General features: G+C 37.5%; 3 protein-coding genes and 1 long non-coding RNA gene across 5 annotated transcripts in view; 2 read left to right on the top strand and 2 right to left on the bottom strand.

Moving 5' to 3' along the window:
* The first annotated feature begins 1,876 nt into the window (after positions 1 to 1,876).
* LOC116308617 (glucose-6-phosphate exchanger SLC37A4) lies at positions 1,877 to 6,361 on the top strand. The gene is made up of 6 exons (XM_031719088.2): positions 1,877 to 2,294; positions 2,647 to 3,037; positions 3,573 to 3,658; positions 4,324 to 4,437; positions 4,814 to 4,952; positions 5,448 to 6,361. Exons 1-6 carry the CDS (start codon positions 1,878 to 1,880, stop codon positions 5,615 to 5,617), a joined length of 1,317 nt encoding a protein of 438 aa, XP_031574948.2. The 5' UTR covers position 1,877; the 3' UTR covers positions 5,618 to 6,361.
* Positions 6,362 to 6,401: 40 nt separating this feature from the next.
* Positions 6,402 to 14,123, bottom strand: LOC116308616 (E3 ubiquitin-protein ligase rfwd3.L). The gene is made up of 10 exons (XM_031719087.2): positions 13,231 to 14,123; positions 12,842 to 12,933; positions 12,009 to 12,293; positions 11,366 to 11,486; positions 10,568 to 10,666; positions 10,220 to 10,380; positions 9,587 to 9,793; positions 8,479 to 8,668; positions 7,544 to 7,792; positions 6,402 to 7,293 (listed from the first exon to the last, which is right to left on the bottom strand). Exons 1-10 carry the CDS (start codon positions 13,645 to 13,647, stop codon positions 7,141 to 7,143), a joined length of 1,974 nt encoding a protein of 657 aa, XP_031574947.2. The 5' UTR covers positions 13,648 to 14,123; the 3' UTR covers positions 6,402 to 7,140.
* A 271-nt stretch (positions 14,124 to 14,394) lies between these two features.
* On the top strand, positions 14,395 to 23,460 carry LOC116308613 (monocarboxylate transporter 10). Of its 2 annotated transcripts, XM_031719081.2 has the most exons (6): positions 14,395 to 14,479; positions 16,892 to 16,939; positions 17,743 to 17,941; positions 20,709 to 21,298; positions 21,645 to 22,014; positions 22,614 to 23,460. In XM_031719081.2, the coding sequence occupies exons 2-6, from the start codon at positions 16,901 to 16,903 to the stop codon at positions 23,039 to 23,041; spliced, it is 1,626 nt and encodes a 541-aa protein (XP_031574941.2). In that variant the 5' UTR covers positions 14,395 to 14,479; positions 16,892 to 16,900; the 3' UTR covers positions 23,042 to 23,460. The 2 variants fall into 2 exon arrangements, with proteins under 2 accessions (XP_031574941.2, XP_031574942.2); XM_031719082.2 differs by lacking the exons at positions 14,395 to 14,479; positions 16,892 to 16,939 and adding an exon at positions 17,366 to 17,484.
* The window catches only part of LOC148905375 (uncharacterized), a 24,647-nt gene continuing 24,040 nt past the window's right edge, over positions 23,410 to 24,016 (bottom strand). Inside the window, exon 3 of the long non-coding RNA XR_016121709.1 lies at positions 23,410 to 23,966. This is a non-coding gene — a long non-coding RNA (uncharacterized LOC148905375). The remainder of the gene's footprint in view (positions 23,967 to 24,016) is intronic.

Raw genomic sequence — 24,016 nt, 5'->3', positions numbered from 1 at the left:
ACATTACGCCCAAGTAATCGAGTAAATAAAAGAAATAATACTCAAGGGAATGACACGTGGTCTGAAATGGGAAAACATTACGCCCAAATAATCGAGTAAATAAAAGAAATAATACTCAAGGGAATGGCATGTGGTTTGAAATGGAGAAAACATTACCCAAAGTAAAAGGGTCTATAAAAGAAATAATACTCAAGGGAATGACATGTGGTTTGAAATAGAAAAACATTACGCACAAAGTAAAAGGGTCAATGAAAGAAATAATACTAAGCGGTCCATAAAAAAATAATACTCAAGAGAATGACATGTGGTTTTCACGTAAATGTGAACACATTACGCCCAAAATAAAAGGGATCAATGCTTGTCCAATTTACAATACTTTATGCATAGCAGGCTAAGACAATCCCACTGTATTTTAAGCCTTTATCATATTCATTTGTGCTTTAATTCCCAAAACATAGGGAAATGGTGGCATCAGTCGAAGTTTCTACGCCAAATGAATCTAGTGATCTCAAGTTCTGACTTGAACAAATAAACAAACTTGATTCCAAGTAAAACGCAATGTTTGTGTTGATTTTCTGTTTGTTTTGTTGTCATTGGGTCAGTCTTCGGAGTCGCTTATGTCTGCTATTTCACTGCTTCTTGAAGACAAATCCCTAAGAGCAACACCCAAACATTGGAAACATCACCCACTTTTCGTTTAGTAGTCTAGCCTGCAGAGCAGGCGTTCTTTTGATGGGTTTGAGGGAGAATCGGGGTTTTGGGGATCCTGTTTCGACCAAGGGCCCGCGAGAAAAATGGGACCCAGCAATAAAAGGGAACGTCCAAAAACCCCGGTTTTTCCCCAAACCCACAAGAACCCCTGCTTTTCAGGCTACGTTTAGTCCAACCCAAAGACTTCCATCGCAGAGCAGAAAATACCCAAGATAATATCTCCTCATTATCTACCTATTACGAGTGACGAAAATAGTGGTCTACAATCCCACACACGTGCCAGTATCATAACACTAAAGGGGATAGATTAACAGTTAAGATATCCTAGGCCTCGTCGTATTACAGTACAATGTTTGTCTAGATGTATTTGATCGCTAAAGGTCATTGAGACAGTACATGTAGATAATACAGTGGAGAAAAGGAATAACATGTGATAATCTTGTGGTGTATCTGTCTGAGAATGTGAAGATTTCTGCTGCGATAGCTAAAAATATAAAGTGGTTATTTTAAGGCTTTAAGTAGTTTTGAACACAAATTTTAGTCTGTCGAACCTCTTGCCTGATTTACAAAATCAGGGAGAAGACTATCGATACAGTCGGTGCATTCTCTACTTTCACATCCCCATAATTCTTTTCGTCTTTGGGGGGTAACCAGAGGGCAAAAACCCACTTATTTTGCCGAAGGCTGATCAGACAATGTTGAAAATACCTTGTTTGGTATCCAAAGATAAAATGAAGAAGTAAAAAACAGAAAAAGATTGAAGCTTGAAGTTGTTTAAGGTAAATTTTAAACATTTTTTCGCAAGTCAATACATTTTCTGTAAGACCAAAACTCTTGATGATCTGTACGCGCAAAAATAACTTGGAATAAACTGATAATCAGTATTGTACAGATAAAAGCAGGTATAGTATAAATTCAATTAAGAAACCTTTCAATTTGGGACAGTTTTTTGATTGGTTACCCCCAAAGACACAAGGCATTATGGGGATGCGAAAGTCGAGAATTGGACACTAAATAACAAAAATTGAACATAATTTATACCATTTGGAAACAAAGCAAATAGCAATACGTGTATCCCCTCCCCTGCCACACAACCCCCCCCCCCCCAAAATGTTTGGCACTTTGAGATAACTTGGGCTTCCTGTGGTGAGTACTTCAAAACAAAGATGGCGGAAAGCAGAGAGTTTTTGTACCAACGAACAAGATGGACAGTATTTGCGTCTCTTTTTGTCGGATATTCCTTCTACTACTTCACAAGAAAGACCTTCACATTCTCTATCCCTTCAATCGTAGAAGAACTTAATTTAACGAAAGAAAATCAACACCAGCTTGGCATAATTACGAGCAGTTATACTGTGACGTACGGGTTAAGCAAGTTTATCGGAGGATTTTTAGGCGATAGAGTTAGTTCTCGTGGCTTATTTGCCTCTGGTTTACTCCTAAGTGCTTTAGTTAACGTTGCTATCGGGTACTATACGAGTTTGTGGAGTTTGACAGTGTTGTGGGGGGTAAACGGGTTAGTTCAAGGAGTCGGATGGCCGCCTTGTGCAACGCTCATCAAGAACTGGTTCAAACCGCAAGAGGTACGTTTATAATCATTTTTGAGTTTAACTATTAAAGTCATCCACTATTAATCAATTATGTGATATAACGCTTTGAAATACTTTAAACTTTATAATTTAGATCCTTTTTGCTTTGTTTACATATTTTCATTTATATAAATGTTTAGTTTACCGTCTCATGTATTCATATATTTGTTATTTTATCATTTGCGGCATGCATAAATAGATAATTTTAATGCATATTATTCTTATTCATTAAGAACTCCTGGCAACTCTCATTTTTTTATTCTCATTTTCCAGTTCATTTATTTTGATTTCGTTTTACAAAAGTCTCTCTTTTTTTTTAAGAAAATTAATTCTTTTCTATCACCAGTTTGGTACACTATGGAGTGTTCTAACAGCATCAAGCAACCTCTCAGCAAGCCTATCACCTGTAATCATCTCATATTTATTACTCAACTATGGCCTTAAATATGCATTCATTATTCCCGGAGGCAGTGCTTTAATCATTTCAATGGTAGTATATTTAAGTATATATAACTCACCTTCGGAGATTGGATTTGATGATAATTATGCGCCAAGCCATGAGGAAAATACCAGTGAGACAGTAGAAGAAACTAGTTGCTCCATTTCAGATGTCCTGCGTAGTCCATTTCTGTATGTGATTTCATTTGGGTATTTCATGGCTGCCTTTGTTAAGTTTGGAGTTGCTGACTGGGGACAGCTGTACTTGATTCAAGATAAAGGGAAATCTCAGTACGATGGTAAGTAGTTGCAGGAGATTAAATAGAGGCTTTGCACTATCTTGTGATGGCAGCTATGACAGGAGGCAGGAACAGTTTAATCTGGTCTAATCTGATTTACATGAGAAAGAATTCAATTTCCTAGTGGAAAAAGACTTATTGTTCCTGCCTCCTGTCATGGCTGCCATCATGTGTTGGTGCAAAGCCCCTATATACGTAGATTTCATATTAAAATGTGAAATAGGGCTGTAATGTAACATTCTTTGAACCAATCACAGTGCTCGAGATCATTGCTTTTCTGTCCAAAATACTTGGCGGCACTTTCAAGGTCAAAGGGACTAAAATAATTTCATAGGGGCATCCCACACCATTTTTAACAAGTTTTCATGATCATTTTAAAAACAATATATAGATCGGTCTTCCAAACAATTAAACAAAAGCTAGCCTAACGTAAGTGGTGTTTTAACATGGAGCAATTAAAAATCAGTTTCCAAATAGCACAATCTTACTTATTTCATATCTCTCACCCTAATATACTTGATGTGTTCAATTTAAGCTGGTGTTGCCATGAGCATGTTTGAAGTTGGTGGGTTCTTTGGGAGCATCACATCTGGATACATTTCAGATAAACTGGTTGCCAAGGTAACATCTACTGATAAGTGTTATGCATTGTTTTGATATAAACCTATTTCAGAAATCGTTGTCGCACCAAAAGCCCCAAGCAACAAGCCAAGACACGCCGGTACTCTTAGCTGTAATTAGTTTATTCATGGTGCATTTTCATTTATTGACTTCACAATTGCTCCAAGCAAGGCTGCTTGAGATGATAATTAGTGTAGAGCTATAGCCACTTGCATGAACCATGAATAAATCAATTATAATTAAAAGTACCGACGTTCTTTGGAGCCTTGGCTTGTTACTTGAGGCTCTTGGTGCAACAACGATCTTTGAAATAGGTGCATCAATAGAGACCCTGGCCTTAAAACGGCACTCACAAGAGCCACAAACTAGCAATAAAAGACAGAATGCTCTAAGGAATCAATGAAAGCAAGGCCCTATTAGGGGTGAGATATCAACAAGCGACACAAGAAAATTCTGAAATTGCAACATAGGCAGTGGCGAAATTAAGACAGAAATTCAATCTTTTCCCCAAAGGCTTCGCTTCAAAATACATGGGTTTTCTTTCATTTGTGACTCAAAAACTGGTTTCAGTTATTGTACAAGATAATTTAGAGTATTGCAGGATATTTTGTACTTGCTTAAATCAGGTTTCTATTTATTAATTAATTTTTGTCTTTCATTTCTAGTTTAATGACAAGACAACTGCTAGTCCTAGAATGCCGCTGATATTGGTCTATGTACTTGCCATGTTTATGAGCCTACATGTACTAAGAACTGTTATCCTCCTGGAAACACCAAAGGTAAAATAATACTAGTTTGTCTATACTTTATATCAATCACATGACTTTCATCTATTCTATCCAAAACAATAGGCCCTTTGCAGCTCAGTAATCACGTGCTGATTAATACACTGAGAGCAAATGAATGAACATCTTGATTCCCTTGGGTGAAATATACTGGTGAGCAAACAAACTTTCTACAACCTGTTTCGAGAGATCGTAATAAAACTGCATTTCGTAACACACTGGTTACGCATTGTTTCATTCAGTTCTTCACAAAAAGCTAAAAAGAATCACCAATTTAAAATAAAAACAAAAATTTTGCTCACCAGTACAGACACGTGACCGTTAACTGCAAAGGGCCTATTGTAATAATAATTGCATTAATTTTGTCCAGATGATGGTGGGGCTTACTACATTTGCATTGGGATGTTCAGCAATGGGTCCTATCAACATGTTTGGTGTATTAGCAGTAGAGAACAGTCCTGTTGGGTTGACGTCATCCACCCACGGCATCGTAGCTTTAGCAGCCAGTAGTAAGTACTACTTTAGAGCAGCTCTTATAATTTTACAATTTTCGATCATCGGGCAATGACAGGCAAGAATTTGAATTTGAATATGAATTGTCTAGTTAAATCTTTGAAACCTATTAGGCCAAACAAAAAAATAAGTGTGTTTCCTGTTGCACGATCGACCCTAATTTTCTTGCCTGATTTTTGCCGACCTCTATATTTTTTTCATTCCCAAATCCACCACAGGGTTCCCAGTAAGCTCATTTCTACTCTTGTATCAGTAAAAAAAATCCAACCTACCGACCCCAATTATTTTTTCTCATGCAACAGGAAACACACTTATTTTTTTGTTTAATTTCTTAATTTCTATAAACTCCTTTGACATAGCCTCCTCCTCAGACATCCCCTTGGGCTTCCTGTGGTGACTGCCATAAGGTTTAACACAGGGATCCCAATGGAGAATATATGGGGTAACCTGCAGAGAAGGCTACTCTTGACATTCATAATTCTCTTTTTCAGTTGGTGCAGTCATGGCAGGCTATCCACTTAGTATCTTCACCAAGTTTTATGACTGGGATGGAATGTTAATTCTTTTACAAGCAATATGTCTGTTAACGTTCAGTGTGTTGCTTTGCACTCGCAATACTAACAGAAATATGAGTCTATCGGTTAAAGAAAAAGCAACATAATGATTATTTAAAATAATAATTACCAATACAGGGGGTGTACCACAAGTTGAATTGCAACAGCAATTTTTCATGCAACATTGTTGTGCAAAAAATTGTTCTCATGTAACATGGTGACAATTTTAACTAAAACTCACATTCTTGCCATCAATTTGAGTTGCCTGCTGTGCATGCCATGTTACGCACCTTGATATGCACATCTCAACACCACCTCCCTTTCGCTGATCTATCCTGTTTTTCAGGGATCAAATTTTGCCTCATGTAAGGAAACAAAAGTCCTTTCTAGTTTAACAAACAAGTTGCATTCTGGTCTAGCTTGGGTACGAGCAACACCATGTAGTCCATGATGAATAAAAATGTTTGTACCCTTGCTGTACCTTGATCTACTATCTCCAAAAAGGTGACTTTATTTGCAGATGTTGCAATTTTGGAATATACAAGGACTAGATCTTTATAATGTTGGAGAAAGCCACTTAAGGGATAGTGTAACACTGCAAGGTACAAAAGTTTCACCACATTTAATGTATTTGCATACAATGTACTTCTATGCACAGACTTTGCAATTTTCCCATGTGGTCATACCTTTGTGGTTTAAGGATAGATTATTTGATCTACACATATTATTCAGAAATATACAACATTTCAATTTGTTATTATTATTTTTGGATCTGTTGATATAATTTTTTTTAAACAGTTAATTAATATTAGGAAATCGTATCAATTTAAAAATTTTTTTTGACGAGAAAGTGAAATGTAACCAGTATGACTGCAAAAAGTATTAGCAATGTAAAGTAAAGTACAATATTTTAATTCAAACAAACTATTTATTAATAAACTGCTATAATTTACAACTATGTACAACTATTTTAATTTTAACTTTAGAGATATTTTAAAATATCATGTTGGATTATCAATATAAAAATATACATGTTTATTTAATCAATAAACTTCAACTGGGTATTAGTAAGAACAGCTTACAAGATGGGGAAATAGACCCCTTGCCAAAATGGCAGCCAAAAAAATTCAGTTGAGTTAAAATTAAACTGAGAGAAAAACCAATACGAGCACGCTACAGTATACCCCCAGACATACAAATGTCTGTAAATTTGTCAAATTTTCAATTTGAGTTTTCTCGGCTGATATAACACTTGACATAATGCATCTTCGTAGGGTTACTAAAGTAAAGGTGCTCTTTCCAGTAATAGTATTGGTTTTATAATTTAACTCATTTGAATTTTCAGCTGCCATTTTGGTAAAGGGTCTATTGTTCCATTCACCTTGGTAATATATAATGCTTTCCCATGATATAAAATGCTTTCATCGCAACTTTTCCTTATTTATTATTTCTTTCTTTGCTAATAACACAAGGAGGTACACATGGATATGGATGTACCTCTGACAAAGACTCTTTTCTCAAAAGGATGGAAGGTCATAAAAATAGGAAATCCTTATGCCTAAGCTACTCACCTCGAGCATTTATTCAGTTATTCAATTTTATAATTCCTAAATTATTTTCATACTTGTATCTACTGCCATCGATAGACATCCAGTTTCTGCTCAGTGATGGTAGTGAGAAAACTGTGTCCATTAACAGTAAATGGTAACACATCTAATACTGTTTCGCCTTGGTAGGGAAGTTTTTGAAGCTTGTTGCCAGTAAAACCATCCCATAATAGAGTCTGGAAGTAAAAAAATATGAAGAGGATTAGAATTTTTCTAGAATATAAAATCGCATTGAATAAAAGAGTAACTAAACACTTGCCCATTAGAAATAAAGAAGAAAATTCCCATTTTGAGCACTTTGCATGTTTTTACAACATATGACTTCAAGATTTTGGGGTTTTTTGGCTTCTGTTTATAACTATTTCTAAACTACTAAACATGGCAAAGAAGGAGTAATGTTACGAATAAAAAGATGCACTGTCTTACAGCTTTGGCTGCTTCGTCTGGTGCCGCAACTATCAGTGACTCAGAATTATCAGGGCTGGTAAACAATGACGAGCGGCTTAGTAGCTTCTGGATTGGACCACCAACACATTGCATTTTTGAATTACATGTAATAAGGCTTCCCACATTTGATGCAGAGCCATCTGCTTCATTAGGTGCAGTGCTTGGGTCATCCTCGGACTGTGCCCTAGCGGTTGATACTCCAATTCCATTACCCTGGAGCTCACACACCTAAAAACGAGTAGAGAATTGTTGAAGATTTTTAGCTGAATGTGAATGTGATGACAATGATGAGAGCAACAAAGAAATGATGGTGGTAGTTACAGGTAGTATACCAGGTGAAGATAATGGTGATGATGATGTGTACTAGGGTTTTTCTCCGGGTTCTCCGGTTTTCCTCCCTCCTCAAAAATCAACTTCTAAATTCTAATTCGATCTTTGGGCTTTCACTTAGTTTGGAGCCAGCTCTGTTGTGATTGTCCCACGCTGTGATACAACAGCGAAAGCTTTGTAGACTAGTGTACTGTTAAGAGGGAAGATGATGGAGGTTACAGTATTGTTGATGATTAAATGATGATGGTGGTGGTGGCGATAGTGGTGGTTGTGTTGAAGATGATGGTGGTGGGAGGAGTGGGCAAAGATAATGGTAATAGTAGTGGTGATGGAGATAACAGTGATGGAGATGGTGATGATGATGATGATGATGATATTGGTGCTTGAGGTTTGTTGTGGTGAAGATACATGTACAGAGGTCGTAGAGGTGGTGAAGATGGTGAATATGATAGTAGTAGTAGAATAATTGATGAACATGATGGTGACAGCAGTGATGGAGAAAGTTAAGATGATGATAATGATGATGATGATGATGATCAAGATTTGTGATAATGATGATATCTGATTTAATGTAGGCCACTTACCACATGTCTTGTTTTCGGTAAGTTCTTTGATGGCCTCAAGGAGAACATGCAATGCCTTGTTTTCGGCTCAAAGGACAGACTAGTACAGGATCCTTCTGGTAACATCAAGGTGTGGGGAAGATAATCCACACCAAACGTGCTCTCCCAGAAACAAGCACCACCAAGCTTACAAACAAGTAGACCCCCTGGTCTGAAATAGACAACAACGAAAAAGAACTAAGAATAACGTTGTGATATTTTATAGGGTATACATAAAATATTTGGGTGGGGTTCCTGTGGAGAACAGTGACCACAGGAAGCCCAACCATCCAGGAATATTGGACAGCATTCATGGTTCCGACTCAGCAGTTTTCCCAGTAGAATTAAAACATTGTCCCACAAACAATTACTGTACATAGTATTAAAATATACAATCTAATATAATAAATATAAAATAAAATTGCTTCTTAATTCTTGTAAAACTCTTTAAAACAAATTTTGTTTTTAAGAGTTTAACAAGGATTGAGGCAAGGACAGAAAACATTTCAGAGTTTTAAATTCTGAGATATTCCAAGACTTGCTAATTTGTTGACCATGTGGGACATAGCTAACTAAGGGGAGTCAGAACCATGAATACAGTAATATTTTCGACTGATATCAAATTAATTGTAAGGTTTCATCAGCACAAAGCAAATAATGATTTTGACACCAACAATGATGATGATGATGATGATCAAGTATATGATATATCATATAAACTAACGAATGAGCAAATACATGAATATACTAGAGCAACGCCCTTGAAGGACTTTGTTGTGAAACAACTAAAATGGTTTGCACATATAATACGCTCCTCAAACTGCAGATATATCAAGAAGCTAACTTTTATAGATACAAGCAACGAAAGAAAAGGCTGTCCAATAAAAACATTAATAAGAACAATCTACCAAAGATTTCAGGAATATCAACCATCACAGATTCTGAAAGAATGCTTTAGACGCAGCCATAATAGCTTGGCTTCAAAGTACTAGTTGAACTTACTCGAGTAGAGTGAGAGCTGAATGTTTCTCTAAGAGAAATGAGCAATACATTGATTGATTGAATTATTCTTAGTCATATACGTACATACCTTAATTTTGAGTTGATATCAGGCTTCACATGAGCTAATGATATGACAGGACATGAACTATCCCCCTCGGTTTTTAGATTCTTTAGGAATGTATTTGTGTTTCGGACATCAAACATGAGACAAGAGCCATTCATTAGCCCGCAATACATGTAGTTAGAGTCGCTGTTGTTCCAGGCACAGGACCAGGCAGGTACTGGCGTTGAATAACTGGAAAAAGTTACACATTTATTCATTCATAAATTAATTATGGATCAACAAACTTTACACTTAATGGCTAGCTCACAGATCCAATTAAAGTTTAGTGTGTCATTTTTAAACCTTAGAGCATGGAGAAAGCCCTAGTGTATGGAAAGACATACATAGAATCAATTCCGAAGGCCATGACCTTACATACACTGGTTTTTTATTACTTCTCCTTGGGTTAACTTGACCTACTACCATGCACATGCAACCAAAACTACACAGGGATCCCAATGAAAATTTTTTCTGGACACCTAGAATCAAGGGAGAGCTAACAAATTCTATTCACATGCGTTGCCAAGTCTAGTAAAAAAACCTAAGACGTCAGAAGTAAGAAGTTAGTGTACTACCTCTACACCACCCTTAATTGATCCCCATAAAAAATAAACTAACCTTTGTACAACAGTATTGCTTATCATGCTTGTAATCTTAACTGTCTTGTCCATCCCAGCTGTCAATAACAGTCCATCTCCTTGACAACTGAAACAGGCATCCCGTAGTGGCTTCTGGTGAATCTGCACAAATTCAGAGTGCTTGACATCTAGAGAGCTGACCTACAGAAAATAGAACATATATGTATTTATAATGCAAATTCATGTACATGTATGTGAAATGTAGAAACATTGAATCTCATTTCAAGTCGTATGCTTGCCATATGTAAAATAGACCTAATTCACCTGGGTGCAACTGTTTACCTATTTATATATTAATAATTAATAATTCAAAAATATTCATATGTACCTTGAGGACTCCAAATCCTGGAAACAGCTGATTTGCTGATGGTTTTGATATTACTAGAAGAGCATGGTGCTCATCAAATGACATCACTCTAGAACCACCCTGGAAAAAAAACAGCATTCGATGAAAATTAAATGAGTAAATATGTATTTGGGGTCTTTGGGTCAATTCCCAGACTTGGCATCACAAGTGAGTAGAGTTTGTTACTACAGGCTGTAGGTCTCTCCTGTGTTTCAAGAGTTTTTTCTTTGGGTTCTTAGGTTTCCTCACTCTGCAAAAACCAACATGCTAAATTCCAATTTCATCCTGTGAGTTAGCCATGCCCTGACTTCAATCAGCCCAGAGGCTTTTTTTTAAAGGTATCGATAAAATTTCAGCTGTAAAATTTCAATTTCAGCAAGTGGCCTAGTTGGAAAACATCATTTATTCCCAAGGCTACTCGCTTGGTCTAGCCTTACTGGGTACTTCTTAAAGTGTGACTTTATTAACCAACGCCACCCTAACAAATTTTAAATCAAATTCACAAACATGTTTTCAATGCTGAATAACAGGATGACAAATTCTGGAGTTTAAACTGTTTCTCGTTCACTACTGATCATGTACACACACATATGAAAAATTGTCTGAGTAGCCTTGGTTAGTGCAGTCTCACAGTGCTATAAATTATAGCTATACTTCTGTGGAAACCTCTCTGTGCTATGCAGTCAACTTACTGTCTAAAAATACCTACTAATATAGAGCTTGTATTCAATCTTTTGTTGGTAGAATATAATGAGAAGATAATCATAAGAACTACAGTACCTTTGATATTTGAGATGTTCCTTGAAGGATATAGCACTTGTTTGAAGTAAAGGCCTGGCTTGATGCTTCTCCTACAGTCCTGGTTTCTGAATTTGGTCTTTTGCATGCACAGGAGCTGGAACTGTGAGGTAAACAAAATTAGCTCTGCTCAAACAGCAAATGAGCTTCCTACTGTAGGGCTAGTGGACACAGACCTAGTAACAAACTCTACTAACTTGTGATGCCAAGTCTGGGAATTGACCAAGTGACCCCAAAACAGACACAGTACAGCATACTGTATTCTACTCACCCACTCCCAAACACAGACACACAAATGAATTAATATTTGAATAAATTGAGTCTTAGATATATTAATTTTGATAAACCAAAAAAGGTATAGAAATATAGATAAGTTTTAGTGCTTGGGAACAAGGTTATTCCAGGCGAAAGACCCTTGGAAATAAATTCGGAAAAATTAATTTCCGACGAATCGAACCCACGACCTTTGGAATTGTACTACCGATGCTCTACCAGCTGAGCTAGAGGTCAGACTGAGAGCCAGCCGGGGTGAAATAGATGTTTGGTTGCATTAATTATGATGCAAAGATGAGAATATGTGAAAAAAAGGAATGACAGAAACACATCAGGAAAACTTATTTCTTACCTTGCAAGTCTCAATTCTTGCTGTTGCAACAAAGTAATTTTCATTCTTTCGCATTCAGCCTTCACCAGCTGATACTGAAGTAATGCTCTGGCTTCTGCTTCTTCAGCTCTTTGCCTTAGTTTCTTTTCCTTTTCGAGTTCTTCTAGAGCTCGATCTTTCTCTGTTGTATCAATGGTCTTTAATGCCTTGGCATAAATATTCCTTATGTCCCTTCGTCTTGCAGGTGCATTGCACTGAGGGCATTTTTCATTACTTCCTTTTCCCTTGAGCCATCTTTCTATGCAGCTAAAAAATAAAATTCATGATAGAGTTGAGATTGAATGTACTGAAGTATCTGGGCTGTAGTCATTGCAGAAGTGGTCAATTGAGAAATCCATAGCTTTAGTAGTCGTCTGGCTGGTTCGGAATTATGGTTTGTGTAGTATTGCTGGTTTTCAATCCTTCCCAAGGGAGTGAAATAAAAAAGACATGTCGGCCATGTTGGATGATACAACAAAAGAATTCATTGACAATTCTTATGTTAAAATCATCCAACATGGCGACTATGACGTCATGTGCAAACAAAAAATTAGTAGACTGACTTCGTTTTTGAGGTCTTATTAAAGTGCAGGTTTGATTCCTGGACTTACTATCACGTGTGAGTAGTTTGTTAGGTGTCTCCCTTGATAAGACGTTATTCCAGGGTTTCTCTCGTTCTCCTTCCTCAGTCGTTGAAAACCTAATATGCTGATATACGAGTAATCAAGCATTGCATAACTGTCCCTGGAGTTGACTTAAAATCAGTGCATCAATCAGTTAATATTTTTTTAAAAACAGGAAAAAAGATTTCTAACCTCTTGCCAAATAAATGTCCACATGCTAGCGAAGCCAGACGATGAGCACCTGAATTGGACCAAGGTTCAAAACATATTGGACAACACTGGGCCTAAAATAAGTAAAATGCAAACAATGCAAACTTTGATAAATGTGACAGTAATGATAAAAAAGTAAGTTATACACCGTGAAAAGATCACGGTGTATAATTTACCTTTTTATCATTACTGTTTCATTAGAAACACCGACGCAGCTCACACCAGTTTTTAGCTAGTTATCTCTTCCTACAACAAATGTGGCGTTTGTTCGTTTCGAATGGTTATGCAACACACGTTGCACGCATTCATATTTTTAAAATTGCGATGGAAATGACAAAAACACGAATTAAACATTTATTCTTAATACTCACTTCGTCTTCTTTTTCAGGCGATTTTAAAGGTGATTTCGATATCTTTGCTCTTTTTGAACTCTTGGCTTTGAACTCGTCTCTAAACTCGTCTGGCGATTCTACTATAATTGGTTGGTTCACGAGTGGAACCGTTCGTGCCTCCAGTGGAGTAGAATTATTCGTTTCTGCTTCGTGTGTTACGGATTCCGGTGCTAAAGGAGGATCGTTTTCTTGTGATAGAGTGCTTACTCCTGGTTCAGGAGCCTGTTGTGTGGACGGAAAGTTTAAAACACTTGTTTCAGCGTTCTCTTCAACTCGATCCCCAGATTGTTGCTGTTCTTCAACTTCCATTTCTTCAACGCTTGAATTTGCACCATTTTCAGAGCTTGAAATTCTATCCTGACTTACAGCGAACACTCCTTCTTCGCTAAGTGACATTACTGATTCTTATTTTCTGCATTTAAATGATTAAAAGTGTTTTTTTGCGTGTCCAAAACTAGAAATACTTTAGGTTTACTTTTTCAAAAAGTTTGTAAATTCCGCGCCAGGAATAGAATATCCTCAAACGCATGCGTCCTCTGTTGACCACTGACCGCATCACACTGCGGTTGTCCACAGGAAACCCAAAGGCAGTGTTTTCATATTTGTAAGAAAAGGAAGACAGGGAAAGAAATACATTTTTCTAAAAGAAATCGAAAAAAGAAATGGGATAGAACCAAGAAGATTTACACAATAGATCACAATTAATGTTCGACCAGTGATGCGATGTATGGAAGGTGTTGAATCGAGCATCAATCGCAAGCCGTTTGCTCTACAGTACCCAAACCTCTCACCCTAAAAATATCAAACAGTAACTTTTTCCCCAACCCCACCCCCCTAAAAAACCGTGTCGTTGCCGAAACTTGCACTGTCCAAAGATCATTTCTTCACGTGTGCTCCAAAAAAAAAAAAAAAAAAAAAAAAACGAAACATATTTTTCGTACAATTTTTAACCTTGACATTTTTGATTGACAGAAGTTAAAACCTGCACACTAGGAGGACTAAGGTCGCGCAGAAACGTATGACAGCCCTCGAATTTGTGAGGAATATGATCAATTGATAAATATCCGGCCACATGACGTAGCTTCCGCTAACAATTTATTTTAAACTGAGTTTCATTCTGACTAGTAGGTTTCTCGATGCAAGCAGATCAGTCCTTTGCTTGCTTGGCATTTGGAGAGCTAGAACAGTATTATCCGGGTTTAGGCAAGTTTCTCGGGCTTCCTTTAAGGTAAATTTCTATTCAAAGGAAAAAAAATGGATTTCTATGCTTTTGTTTTTGCGGCTTTGCAGCTTTACCACCCATAATGATGTCAATAATACGATGTAAAGGAGCAAAAAAATCTTGCAAAGAAAGAAAGAAAAAAAACTTGTCGTCGCTTATCACCACCGCAAGTACAGTAGTGACGCAGCTCAACGGGGTCGAACTTGAAAGCATGTGAAGCCGTCATTTTCTTGATTTTAACTCCGTCAATACTTAGTTATTTTGTTGATTTTAGACACGATAAACTGAATATAAGACTACTATTTAAACATTAGAAAATTTCTGCACATTTAAAAAATATTTTCTCAAAAAGTAGCAATGCCGAAAATGTAATTTTTGACCACATTGGTTTGAAAACATTACATATGACAATCAGTTGCTCCTTTCAAGAACCGACTAAGTTTTAAATTACGTCGTAATGAATTGGTATTTGTTGTTGCAGTATCCTTTTTTTTTTTTTTTTTTTTTGGTTTTGGCCTTTGGCAAATAGTAATTGCATCAGTAATAACCCCAAAGGAAATGTGGCCTACAACGATATTTTTTAGAGCTACTCATATAAAGTTTTCACCATATGTTGGTGGTCAGAAATATTGCACCATCACGTGCCCATGGCACAATGTACCGGGCTGCCTGTGGTTACATGGCAGAACAATAAAATTCCTATATTACTCTTGGGAATTAAATTCTTTCTTATATTTAAAGCGATTGTACTGTTCCTGCCATCCAACATGGCTGCCATCACGTGATGGTGCAAAACCTCTTTTACACCACATCCGCAACCACGGTTCAACCTGATACAAACACACGCCGAGCTCTTTGTTGATTCGTGTGAGTTAACCCCATGATAAATTCTAACAGATGGGCTTTTGTTGTCCAATGAACGCGCAAATTATATGATAGTATATTAATAGCGGAAAAATGCAAATAACATTATCAGGAAAATAATTCCAAGCCAAGTTCACGCTGCTGGTGAGGTCAAGATAAGTTTGATGCAGTCGCGATCAACATAAGTAAGCTACGTATGCCTGAATAGCATTAAAATATTTGAATTCATTATTTAAAAATTTCACGACGCTTGGGATACCTGTGGCCAACTGTCGACATCGCCCATGACTCTCAAAAAATTGATCACTGTTCCCTGCTTCATTTTCATTAGAGCAGTCATCAGTACTAAAACCATTTTGACTTACAAAGTATATTATTGTTACAATCATGTAAATTCATGTGCAGATGATATCGTCAGGCAGCATTAAACAAAATTTTACAGCTGGAAATGTTGCGAGACGCACGAATAGGCTCAATTTTAAATGCATTTCCTAATTCACTCATATAATGTTCTCTCTGCTTGAACTTGGAGGACAAATCACGGGTCAAAATGAAATTAGTATTTTTTATAGAAAAGACTCGATACTTTGACTTACTGAACATGCTTAACTCCATGAAGATGCGTGACTCCATGAAAATGCGTGACTCCATGAAAATGCGTGACTCCATGAAAATGCGTGCGGCTTAATGGAAAGCTTTACAGAGACAGGAGTCATGCATTTTTATTGATTCAAAGTATCGATTCTTTTAAAAAGACATACTAATTTCGTTTTGGCCCGTATAGTTGTTTTATGCTACCCGACGATATACATTGCAAAAACAATTCCGCGTTGCAAAATTTTATTGCAATTCTATGAGTTTTTTGTTGCATTGGCAGCACAATGAAGATGCTGCCTTCTAAATATGCCTCCCAAGAACTTAGTTATTGCAGCGAAAACCTGACCCCTACGCTAGGGGTCAATAAGCTCAAGGTACAAGCAAGATAACAGATGACTAATAATCAATATTCTAAATCAAAAGCAGAAAACAGGAACTGGGGTTAAATTTTAGAAGACCACCTCTATGCCGGCTTCCTGTTGGAATTCGCGTTTAATGTACATCACAAATTATCTGTTTTAAATAATAACATCACATGGGTAGATTGATGGGCTTTGGTTTCAAGTCGAGGTTGAACTTGATGAATAAGAGAATCAAGTTCAATCTCGACTTCAAACCATTGTTTCGTGGTCAGTCAAGCAAATTCGGGATAGGTCTATTGACCTTGCACGAACGACAAACAGGATTTTTGATTGCTCCCAATGGGTCAAAGCACACCATTATTATCCATTACGAGGTTGAGAGAAAAACTGGGATAAGTTGGCATTTGTAGTGCATTATGAGACTATTTTAGGGCACGAAATAGACGCTACCTTCTAAATTAGCTCCTAAAACAGTCGTCCCAAAATGAAGCGCAGTCCCAACTCTACCCAGTTTCGCTCTCAACCTCGGAATGACTAAGATTGAATATTATTATCATATTGATACTAATTAATTTACTCATCAACATTATCACAGAAAGGAGTGATGGGAAGAGAGCAAGAACTAGAACTAAAGAAGAACAAGGTAACGACTCAGAGCTGAATTGTTAAAGCTGCATTCACCTTTGCAAACCCCAAAGGAAAACTGGTTTTAAACAACTTGTGGTGCATAGGACTGTGGGTACTACTTTCTGATCTCTTCTTGCTATTTTTTTAAGACGGACCCCTCAGAAAATAATTTCTATATTAAAAACGATAGAAAACAGAACTTTTCCTGCTAGAAGAATTTTAAGGGAATAATTTGCATATCATTTACTTCAAGATTCTGAATCAAAAATGTTGAATTTACGTCTCAAACCATTCCTAAGTAATACTAAAATACATAAAGTAAATAGAATGTGTTGAAATAAGGATTTATTTTTTTGTGTGTGTCGATCTGTACGTATAATTAGAATGATCTCATTTGTTTCTGCCAATCGTTCATCCTTGATGCATAACAGGTAAAACTGGATTTCTGGTTAAACATAACAATTGAAACGAAATGTTTGGTGTCGGAGTAAATATAGTTGCCATCCATGAACAGTCACATAGCTTTAATTCGCAAAGAAAATATGCTCTCCTGAAATCCCGGTAAGATATTCAATTTTAACTAGTTAACTTCTGAATTTCGAATAAGGATTTTTCATCGGAATTTTTTGGACGCTGCAACCGTTATTGTAAATGCTTCTATTATATTTTTTATGCGGTTTGCGACGTGACTTATATAATAACGATTTCTGCTTGTTGTTTCGCTTGCTACCTAACACACACAATGTTTCGTAATTTAGACATCGATCAATCACCGTTGTTTGAATAACATTCTCAGTTCAAACTTTCTTATTTACACAGGAAAAGTTGATGGAGTCGAAGATGCCTACTTGCAGAGATATTAGATGTCACGTACGAGGCAAGCTTGATGGAGGGCTGAGCTGGCTTATCGTGTTTTCGTCGTTCATTCAACAGTTCATAGTAATCGGAACTCATAACATTTTTGGATCCTTTTACATCGATCTTCTAAATGAATTTAATAAATCCAAAGCAGCAACAGGTAAGTTTTGAAAAGCATATTTACAAATTCAACTCTGCTGTGTGTATTGGTCACGGTGGTAGTTATATATTTCAGTTTTATGCTAAAAAGCTGGCACAAACAATACAAAACGTTTTTTATATTCATCATAATAGAAGCTATCTGAGCCCCAAATTTCTGGCAAAACCACTGTTTGATTGAAGATCCCAAATTTAATTTCAGTTGAAATTCCCTTCCTTACTAAGTGCGACATAAAGATAAAACTTCGATCTGCCTTTTTTTTTTTTTTTTTTTTTGTTGTTGTTGTTTGTCTTGGATCTAACTTATTCATGATTTTAAAAAGAAGTTCAAATTTTCAGACTTAAAGCTCTTGTACTCATGTGAAACAAGCGTAGAAGATTATAGCTCCAGAAAATGTAGACAAGGCTATTTTTATGGTTCCCAAGTTTTCCTTCGATCGAATCCTCTGTAAAACCTACAGACTAAATCTAACAGAGTTAATCGTGTTTTAACTTTGATCAGCCGAGAGGTTGTTTCAGGGTTTCGATGAAATCTGGTCTTTTGAGTTATAAGCGAAACAAAACAACACAAAGCAACGAAAAGCGAAAAGCGAAAAGCGAAAATCCTTGCAATTGCACGTCTGCACTATCCGAGTCCTGTTCATCTAGTCACCACCAGCAGACGCGTAAGAAGACGGTCCATGGCATTCTTGAATGCGATGTGTTTATCGCGATGAAAAAACATTATTTCTCAAACCTTTGGCACCGATTTTTAATCTACTTAAAAATACAAACTATGAATGCGACTAGCCATGCATATACATGGTATTATTAAAAACTCTTTTTTTTTGTTTTTATTATATTTAGAACGGCACAACAGAAACAGTAAGCGGTATGAAAAGTCGTTGAGATTGAATGATGCTTCTTTGTGTGGCTCATGTTTTTAAACATTACAAATATCGGTATCCTTGTCATGATGCCCGTCATTGATGCCGACTCTAAATCACTCTATGGTACAGGGCAAAATTTATTAGCGACTTTTAACAACTTCTGTTTACGTAGTTTTAATATTCGAAGTTAATCTGGGTCTTCTATATAAAGCTGAACGCACAATAAGGCTTTGAAAAAATCGCTTACGAAATAACATTGGACATTAACATCTTTTGTCTTAGTTTAGCGAAGCGAACCGAATGACGTTATGATACTGAATTAATTGGAGCCGGGAATTTGAGTCACATCTGTTAGGGATACATTCCAATTCCTCATTCCCATATCACGTTTTTGTTTTATCATGCTCATGTTAGTCCTTCCAGCAAGTTAGGTTTGTGATGCTAGCGACGTATTTTATTAGGCGAGAGATTGACATGTGAAATGAAGCAGATTTTTGTTTGTTCCACACAATGGTTTTTGTCATTCGGTTATATTATGCCAACATGAAAGAATGTTTCGAAATTTCCATTGTTTTAAAACAAATCGACTAATACCAGTTACATTTATCAACCTCACCACCAACTGACATCCAACAACCTCACCACCAACTGACATCCAACAACCTTACCACCAACTGACATTCAACAACCTCTCCACCAACTGACATCCAACAACCTTACCACCAACTGACATCCAACAACCTCTCCACCAACTGACATCCAACAACCTTACCACCAACTGACATTCAACAACCTCACCACCAACTGACATCCAACAACCTTACCACCAACTGACATTCAACAACCTCCCCACCAACTGACATCCAACAACCTTACCACCAACTGACATTCAACAACCTCTCCACCAACTGACATCCAACAACCTCACCACCAACTGACATCCACCAACCTCACCACCAACTGACATCCAACAACCTTACCACCAACTGACATCCAACAACCTTACCACCAACTGACATCCAACAACCTCACCACCAACTGACATCCAACAACCTCACCACCAACTGACATCCAACAACCTTACCACCAACTGACATTCAACAACCTCACCACCAACTGACATTCAACAACCTCACCACCAACTGACATTCAACAACCTCACCACCAACTGACATCCAACAACCTCACCACCAACTGACATCCAACAACCTTACCATCAACTGACATTCAACAACCTCTCCACCAACTGACATCCAACAACCTCTCCACCAACTGACATCCAACAACCTCTCCACCAACTGACATCCAACAACCTCTCCACCAACTGACATCCAACAACCTCTCCACCAACTGACATCCAACAACCTCACCATCAACTGACATCCAACAACCTCACCACCAACTGACATCCAACAACCTCACCACCAACTGACATCCAACAACCTCTCCACCAACTGACATCCAACAACCTCTCCACCAACTGACATCCAACAACCTCACCACCAACTGACATCCAACAACCTCACCACCAACTGACATCCAACAACCTCACCACCAACTGACATCCAACAACCTCACCACCAACTGACATTCAACAACCTCCCCACCAACTGACATCCAACAACCTCACCACCAACTGATATCCAACAACCTCATCACCAACTGACATCCAACAATCTCACCACCAACTGACATCCAACAACCTCACCACCAACTGACATCCAACAACCTCACCACCAACTGACATCCAACAACCTCTCCACCAACTGACATCCAACAACCTCACCACCAACTGACATCCAACAACCTCTCCACCAACAAACAAAGTAGATAAACTTGAAATGGCTAGTGATACAGATAAATAGTTTCATTTGTTAATGCTATTTTCTCTCTTTTCAGCTTGGGTAGGCTCACTGTCCTTTGGTCTCAGCTTTTTACTTGGTCCTTTAACAACAGCGATCTGTGACAAATTTGGCATTCGAACAGTTTCACTTATCGGCAATGCGTTATTCAGTCTTGGACTCCTCGCAACATCCTTCGCAACGAGCATTAGTCTTATGTACTTGTCATATTCTATACTTGTTGCCATTGGTTCCAGTTTTTGTTACTATGCATCGATATTGATTTTAGACCAATATTTTCGGAAACATATCGTAACGTCGAATGGTTTGGCATTATCTGGTGCTGGTGCAGGAACTCTAGCTCTTTCTCCAGTGGTTGAGCTACTGCTCGAAAGATATCGTTGGAGAGGCGCAATGCGCATCTTGAGTCTCATCGCGTCTGCACAGTTCCTGTGTTCATTTATTCAATTTTTCATTAAGCCTCCTCTAAGGATAAAAATTGACGACTGCGATACAACAAACGAGAAAAAACCCGAAAGAAAGAAGAAATTTATCAATTTATCGTTGTTTAAGAACAAGGCTTATGTATTGTGGATCATCATCATTTCTTTGGTGCTCTTTGGTTTTTACATCCCGTACGTTCATCTGGTAAGAACAAATTCGTTTGTTAGTGCTGATTTTATAGCCTTTTTATAGCTGTTTTTACATGCAAAAAATAAAGGATGAAGACTAAAGAATGCCTCTTAATTCATTCCTATCTGTCATCCTTATATTTGGCCCACCGTTTTTCCTTAACCGTTTATCTCTTGTCAGTAGAGCCTCAAAGCAGGCAAATTCAACGATACATCTTTTATTCATGATTGACACATGTCTGTTATTTCATTCATTTTATTTTGTTTTGTGGACCAGTGATTGTGATTGACATGTGTCAATTATTCTTCCTGCGATTTTCACGTGACAACCTTCTTACAATTCTTTTTTTTTCCACGGACAGGTCCGTCATTGTCAAGACTTAAATATTCCCAAGAGTAAAGGCGCCATACTCATTGGTTATCTAGCCATTTCACAAACCATTGGTAAAATTGTCTTCGGTCGAATTTCAGACCATCCACGTGTCAATCGAATTTACTTATATCAGTTCTGCCTGCTGGTTTGTAGTGTACTGACTACCTTACTACCTATCATGACATCAATAGAGAGTATGACTTTCTATTGCTGGGCATTTGGTTTCCATGATGGCTGCTTTGTACTTCTCATTGCTGTTTTGACAGGAGATATCGTCGGGCAAGAAAACATGGCGTCTGCTTTTGGGATGATGTACTTCTTTAGTTGCATCCCAATGATGATAGGTCCACCAGTGGCGGGTGAGTCAAAGGATCGAGAACACAGCTACTCTCTTATCAAGAATTAATCAATCAATAAGTGTTGCTCCCGCATGAGCATTTCTAGTGATTAGCTACTTATTAAAGTCTGCGATTTGATGATTGTAAATTTTAGTGATTGCATAAGAAGCGCGTGCTTAGTGACGACGCCAAATGATCAACTCTACGCTTTTTCAACGCTGCTATATATCTACAATCATATCTACCCAAAAATGTATTCAATCTTCCTATCTACGTACACCAAAGTAATATTGTAGTCTTCAACTACTTGATAGCTCGTAGCGGTAGAAATTACCGATTAGAACCGAATCGAACGCTCTAAGTAACCAATTCTAACGCACTAGATGATCGCAAATGTGTCAGTATTGCTCCAGAGAATAGTCGATAGCGATAATAAAGGTACAAATAAGAGCCCACGCTCCATATGGTCAGCAACGGAGACGACCATATTAGCACTGCGTATGTTCAGCTTAGATAGACCGCTTTCAAAGTTAGTGGCCGAATTTTGCTTATGACCAGAACCACAAAAATAGCAACGTGACGCTTTAAAAAAACTAATTCAAATGAATGCTTTTTTTAAGGTGCTATGTACGGAATGGTTGGATCATATGAGCCAGCATTCATCATGGCCGGAGGTCTTACGTTCATTGGTGTTTGTCTTCTTTTCTTAATTCCAATCCTCCTCCCTTCAGAAATCGTCCAACAATGGAGCATGCGCTCTACGCGTCAGGAGATCAAGCCTGCTGATGATGATGACAAAATTGTCTCAGCAAAAGCACACACTTCGTTCCCTACTTATGCATCAATGAAAGCACAGGATACTGCTCCGAAAATAACTTTATTTAAAGAAGACGATCGACAAAATAGATTGAGTTTGATACTCGAACAGTATTTTTCTATGCAGCAACTGGTAAATCAAAGAGACAGCCTTTTATCAAGAATGTATTCCTCCGAAAATTTATATGAAAGTATACCATACACAGCAATCATCCGAGAAACAGATGTATAAAAAATGAATTATTTACAAATAAATTTTAGTTAAATTAGGCTGCGTTCATAATGTATGGCAGAGTGAGGAAGCGCAGGTGAAAATTTGAAATGTCCAGAATAATTCTTAACACCCCCCCTTAAAGTCATGCAATATACGATCCCCCCGAAGCATGGCTCGTAGCTTCTTCCAACAATTGTGCATCCCCCCCCCCCATTTTTCTGATAAAAATGTGCTCTATTCCCCTTTTTCCTACCAAAACTTTCCCGATTCCCCCTCATTTTCACCTGCTCCCTCCCCTCTGCCATACATAATGAACGCAGCCTTAATGGGTTAGTTGCATCAAGGCATTATAAATTATGGGTTGGGTATTGTTTTGTGATGCAAAATTTTAAGATTATTTTTAATATTTATCTTAAAAATACAAATTTTTAAAGTCAGTTGTCTTGTTTTGGTTTACTTTTGTTTACTACTGAACTCAATCTAAAAACTTTATTTTTTCAAATAATACTAATGCTGCTACAGCGACTAATAATAATGATAACGATGACGATGACGATGACAATCAGTCTAATCACATGTGAAGGTGGCTGAGATTATCGAATCGAATCGTCGAGAGGCATAACCTGTGTACACCCGCTTCCAAGCCCTCCCCATTTTTCCCCGTAAGGGGGAGGAGTGGGAAGCGGCTGTAGACAGGTTACGAGAGGCAGTGAGATGACAGCGATGAAACTATGTTTTGAGGAACCTATCAAAGCATTGAGCTCCCGTCAAATATCAAGCCATTTTTCTCTAATCATGTCCTCTAAAAAACTTATGTCCAATGTCTGTGAGAGAAAGCGGGTTTGTACATTTTGAAAACTTACGTCAGGGACAAAGCTGTTTGTTTACGCTCGCCCTGTCTCTCATCTGTATTTTCTCTTCTGAGGCAACATCTTATAAGAATCTAAAAGATGAAATATAATTTCTTTATATTGCAAGAATTGCTGAAGAAAA

Source organism: Actinia tenebrosa, unplaced genomic scaffold, assembly GCF_029948245.1.
Source record: "Actinia tenebrosa isolate PJP-AT-01 unplaced genomic scaffold, QUT_ActTen_1.0 PGA_scaffold7__59_contigs__length_16204524, whole genome shotgun sequence".
NCBI lineage: Eukaryota > Metazoa > Cnidaria > Anthozoa > Actiniaria > Actiniidae > Actinia > Actinia tenebrosa.
The sequence above is the reverse complement of the archived record's forward strand: the minus strand, read 5'-3'. Positions and strand labels throughout refer to the sequence as shown.

What these genes read in the sequence shown, in the direction of transcription:
- LOC116308617 (XM_031719088.2), top strand. Translation starts at nt 1,878, where the DNA reads ATGGCGGAAAGCAGAGAGTTTTTGTACCAACGAACAAGATGGACAGTA. An exon ending in CAGATAAACTGGTTGCCAAG is followed by an intron (nt 3,659 to 4,323) that starts GTAACATCTACT and finishes TTTCATTTCTAG; the next exon opens with TTTAATGACAAGACAACTGC. An exon ending in TCCTCCTGGAAACACCAAAG is followed by an intron (nt 4,438 to 4,813) that starts GTAAAATAATAC and finishes AATTTTGTCCAG; the next exon opens with ATGATGGTGGGGCTTACTAC.
- LOC116308616 (XM_031719087.2), bottom strand. Translation starts at nt 13,647, where the DNA reads ATGTCACTTAGCGAAGAAGGAGTGTTCGCTGTAAGTCAGGATAGAATT. An exon ending in GATATCAACTCAAAATTAAG is followed by an intron (nt 8,669 to 9,586) that starts GTATGTACGTAT and finishes TGTCTATTTCAG; the next exon opens with ACCAGGGGGTCTACTTGTTT. An exon ending in CAGACGAAGCAGCCAAAGCT is followed by an intron (nt 7,294 to 7,543) that starts GTAAGACAGTGC and finishes TTTTACTTCCAG; the next exon opens with ACTCTATTATGGGATGGTTT.
- LOC116308613 (XM_031719081.2), top strand. Translation starts at nt 16,901, where the DNA reads ATGGGAAGAGAGCAAGAACTAGAACTAAAGAAGAACAAG. An exon ending in TAGAACTAAAGAAGAACAAG is followed by an intron (nt 16,940 to 17,742) that starts GTAACGACTCAG and finishes TTATTTACACAG; the next exon opens with GAAAAGTTGATGGAGTCGAA. An exon ending in TAAATCCAAAGCAGCAACAG is followed by an intron (nt 17,942 to 20,708) that starts GTAAGTTTTGAA and finishes CTCTCTTTTCAG; the next exon opens with CTTGGGTAGGCTCACTGTCC.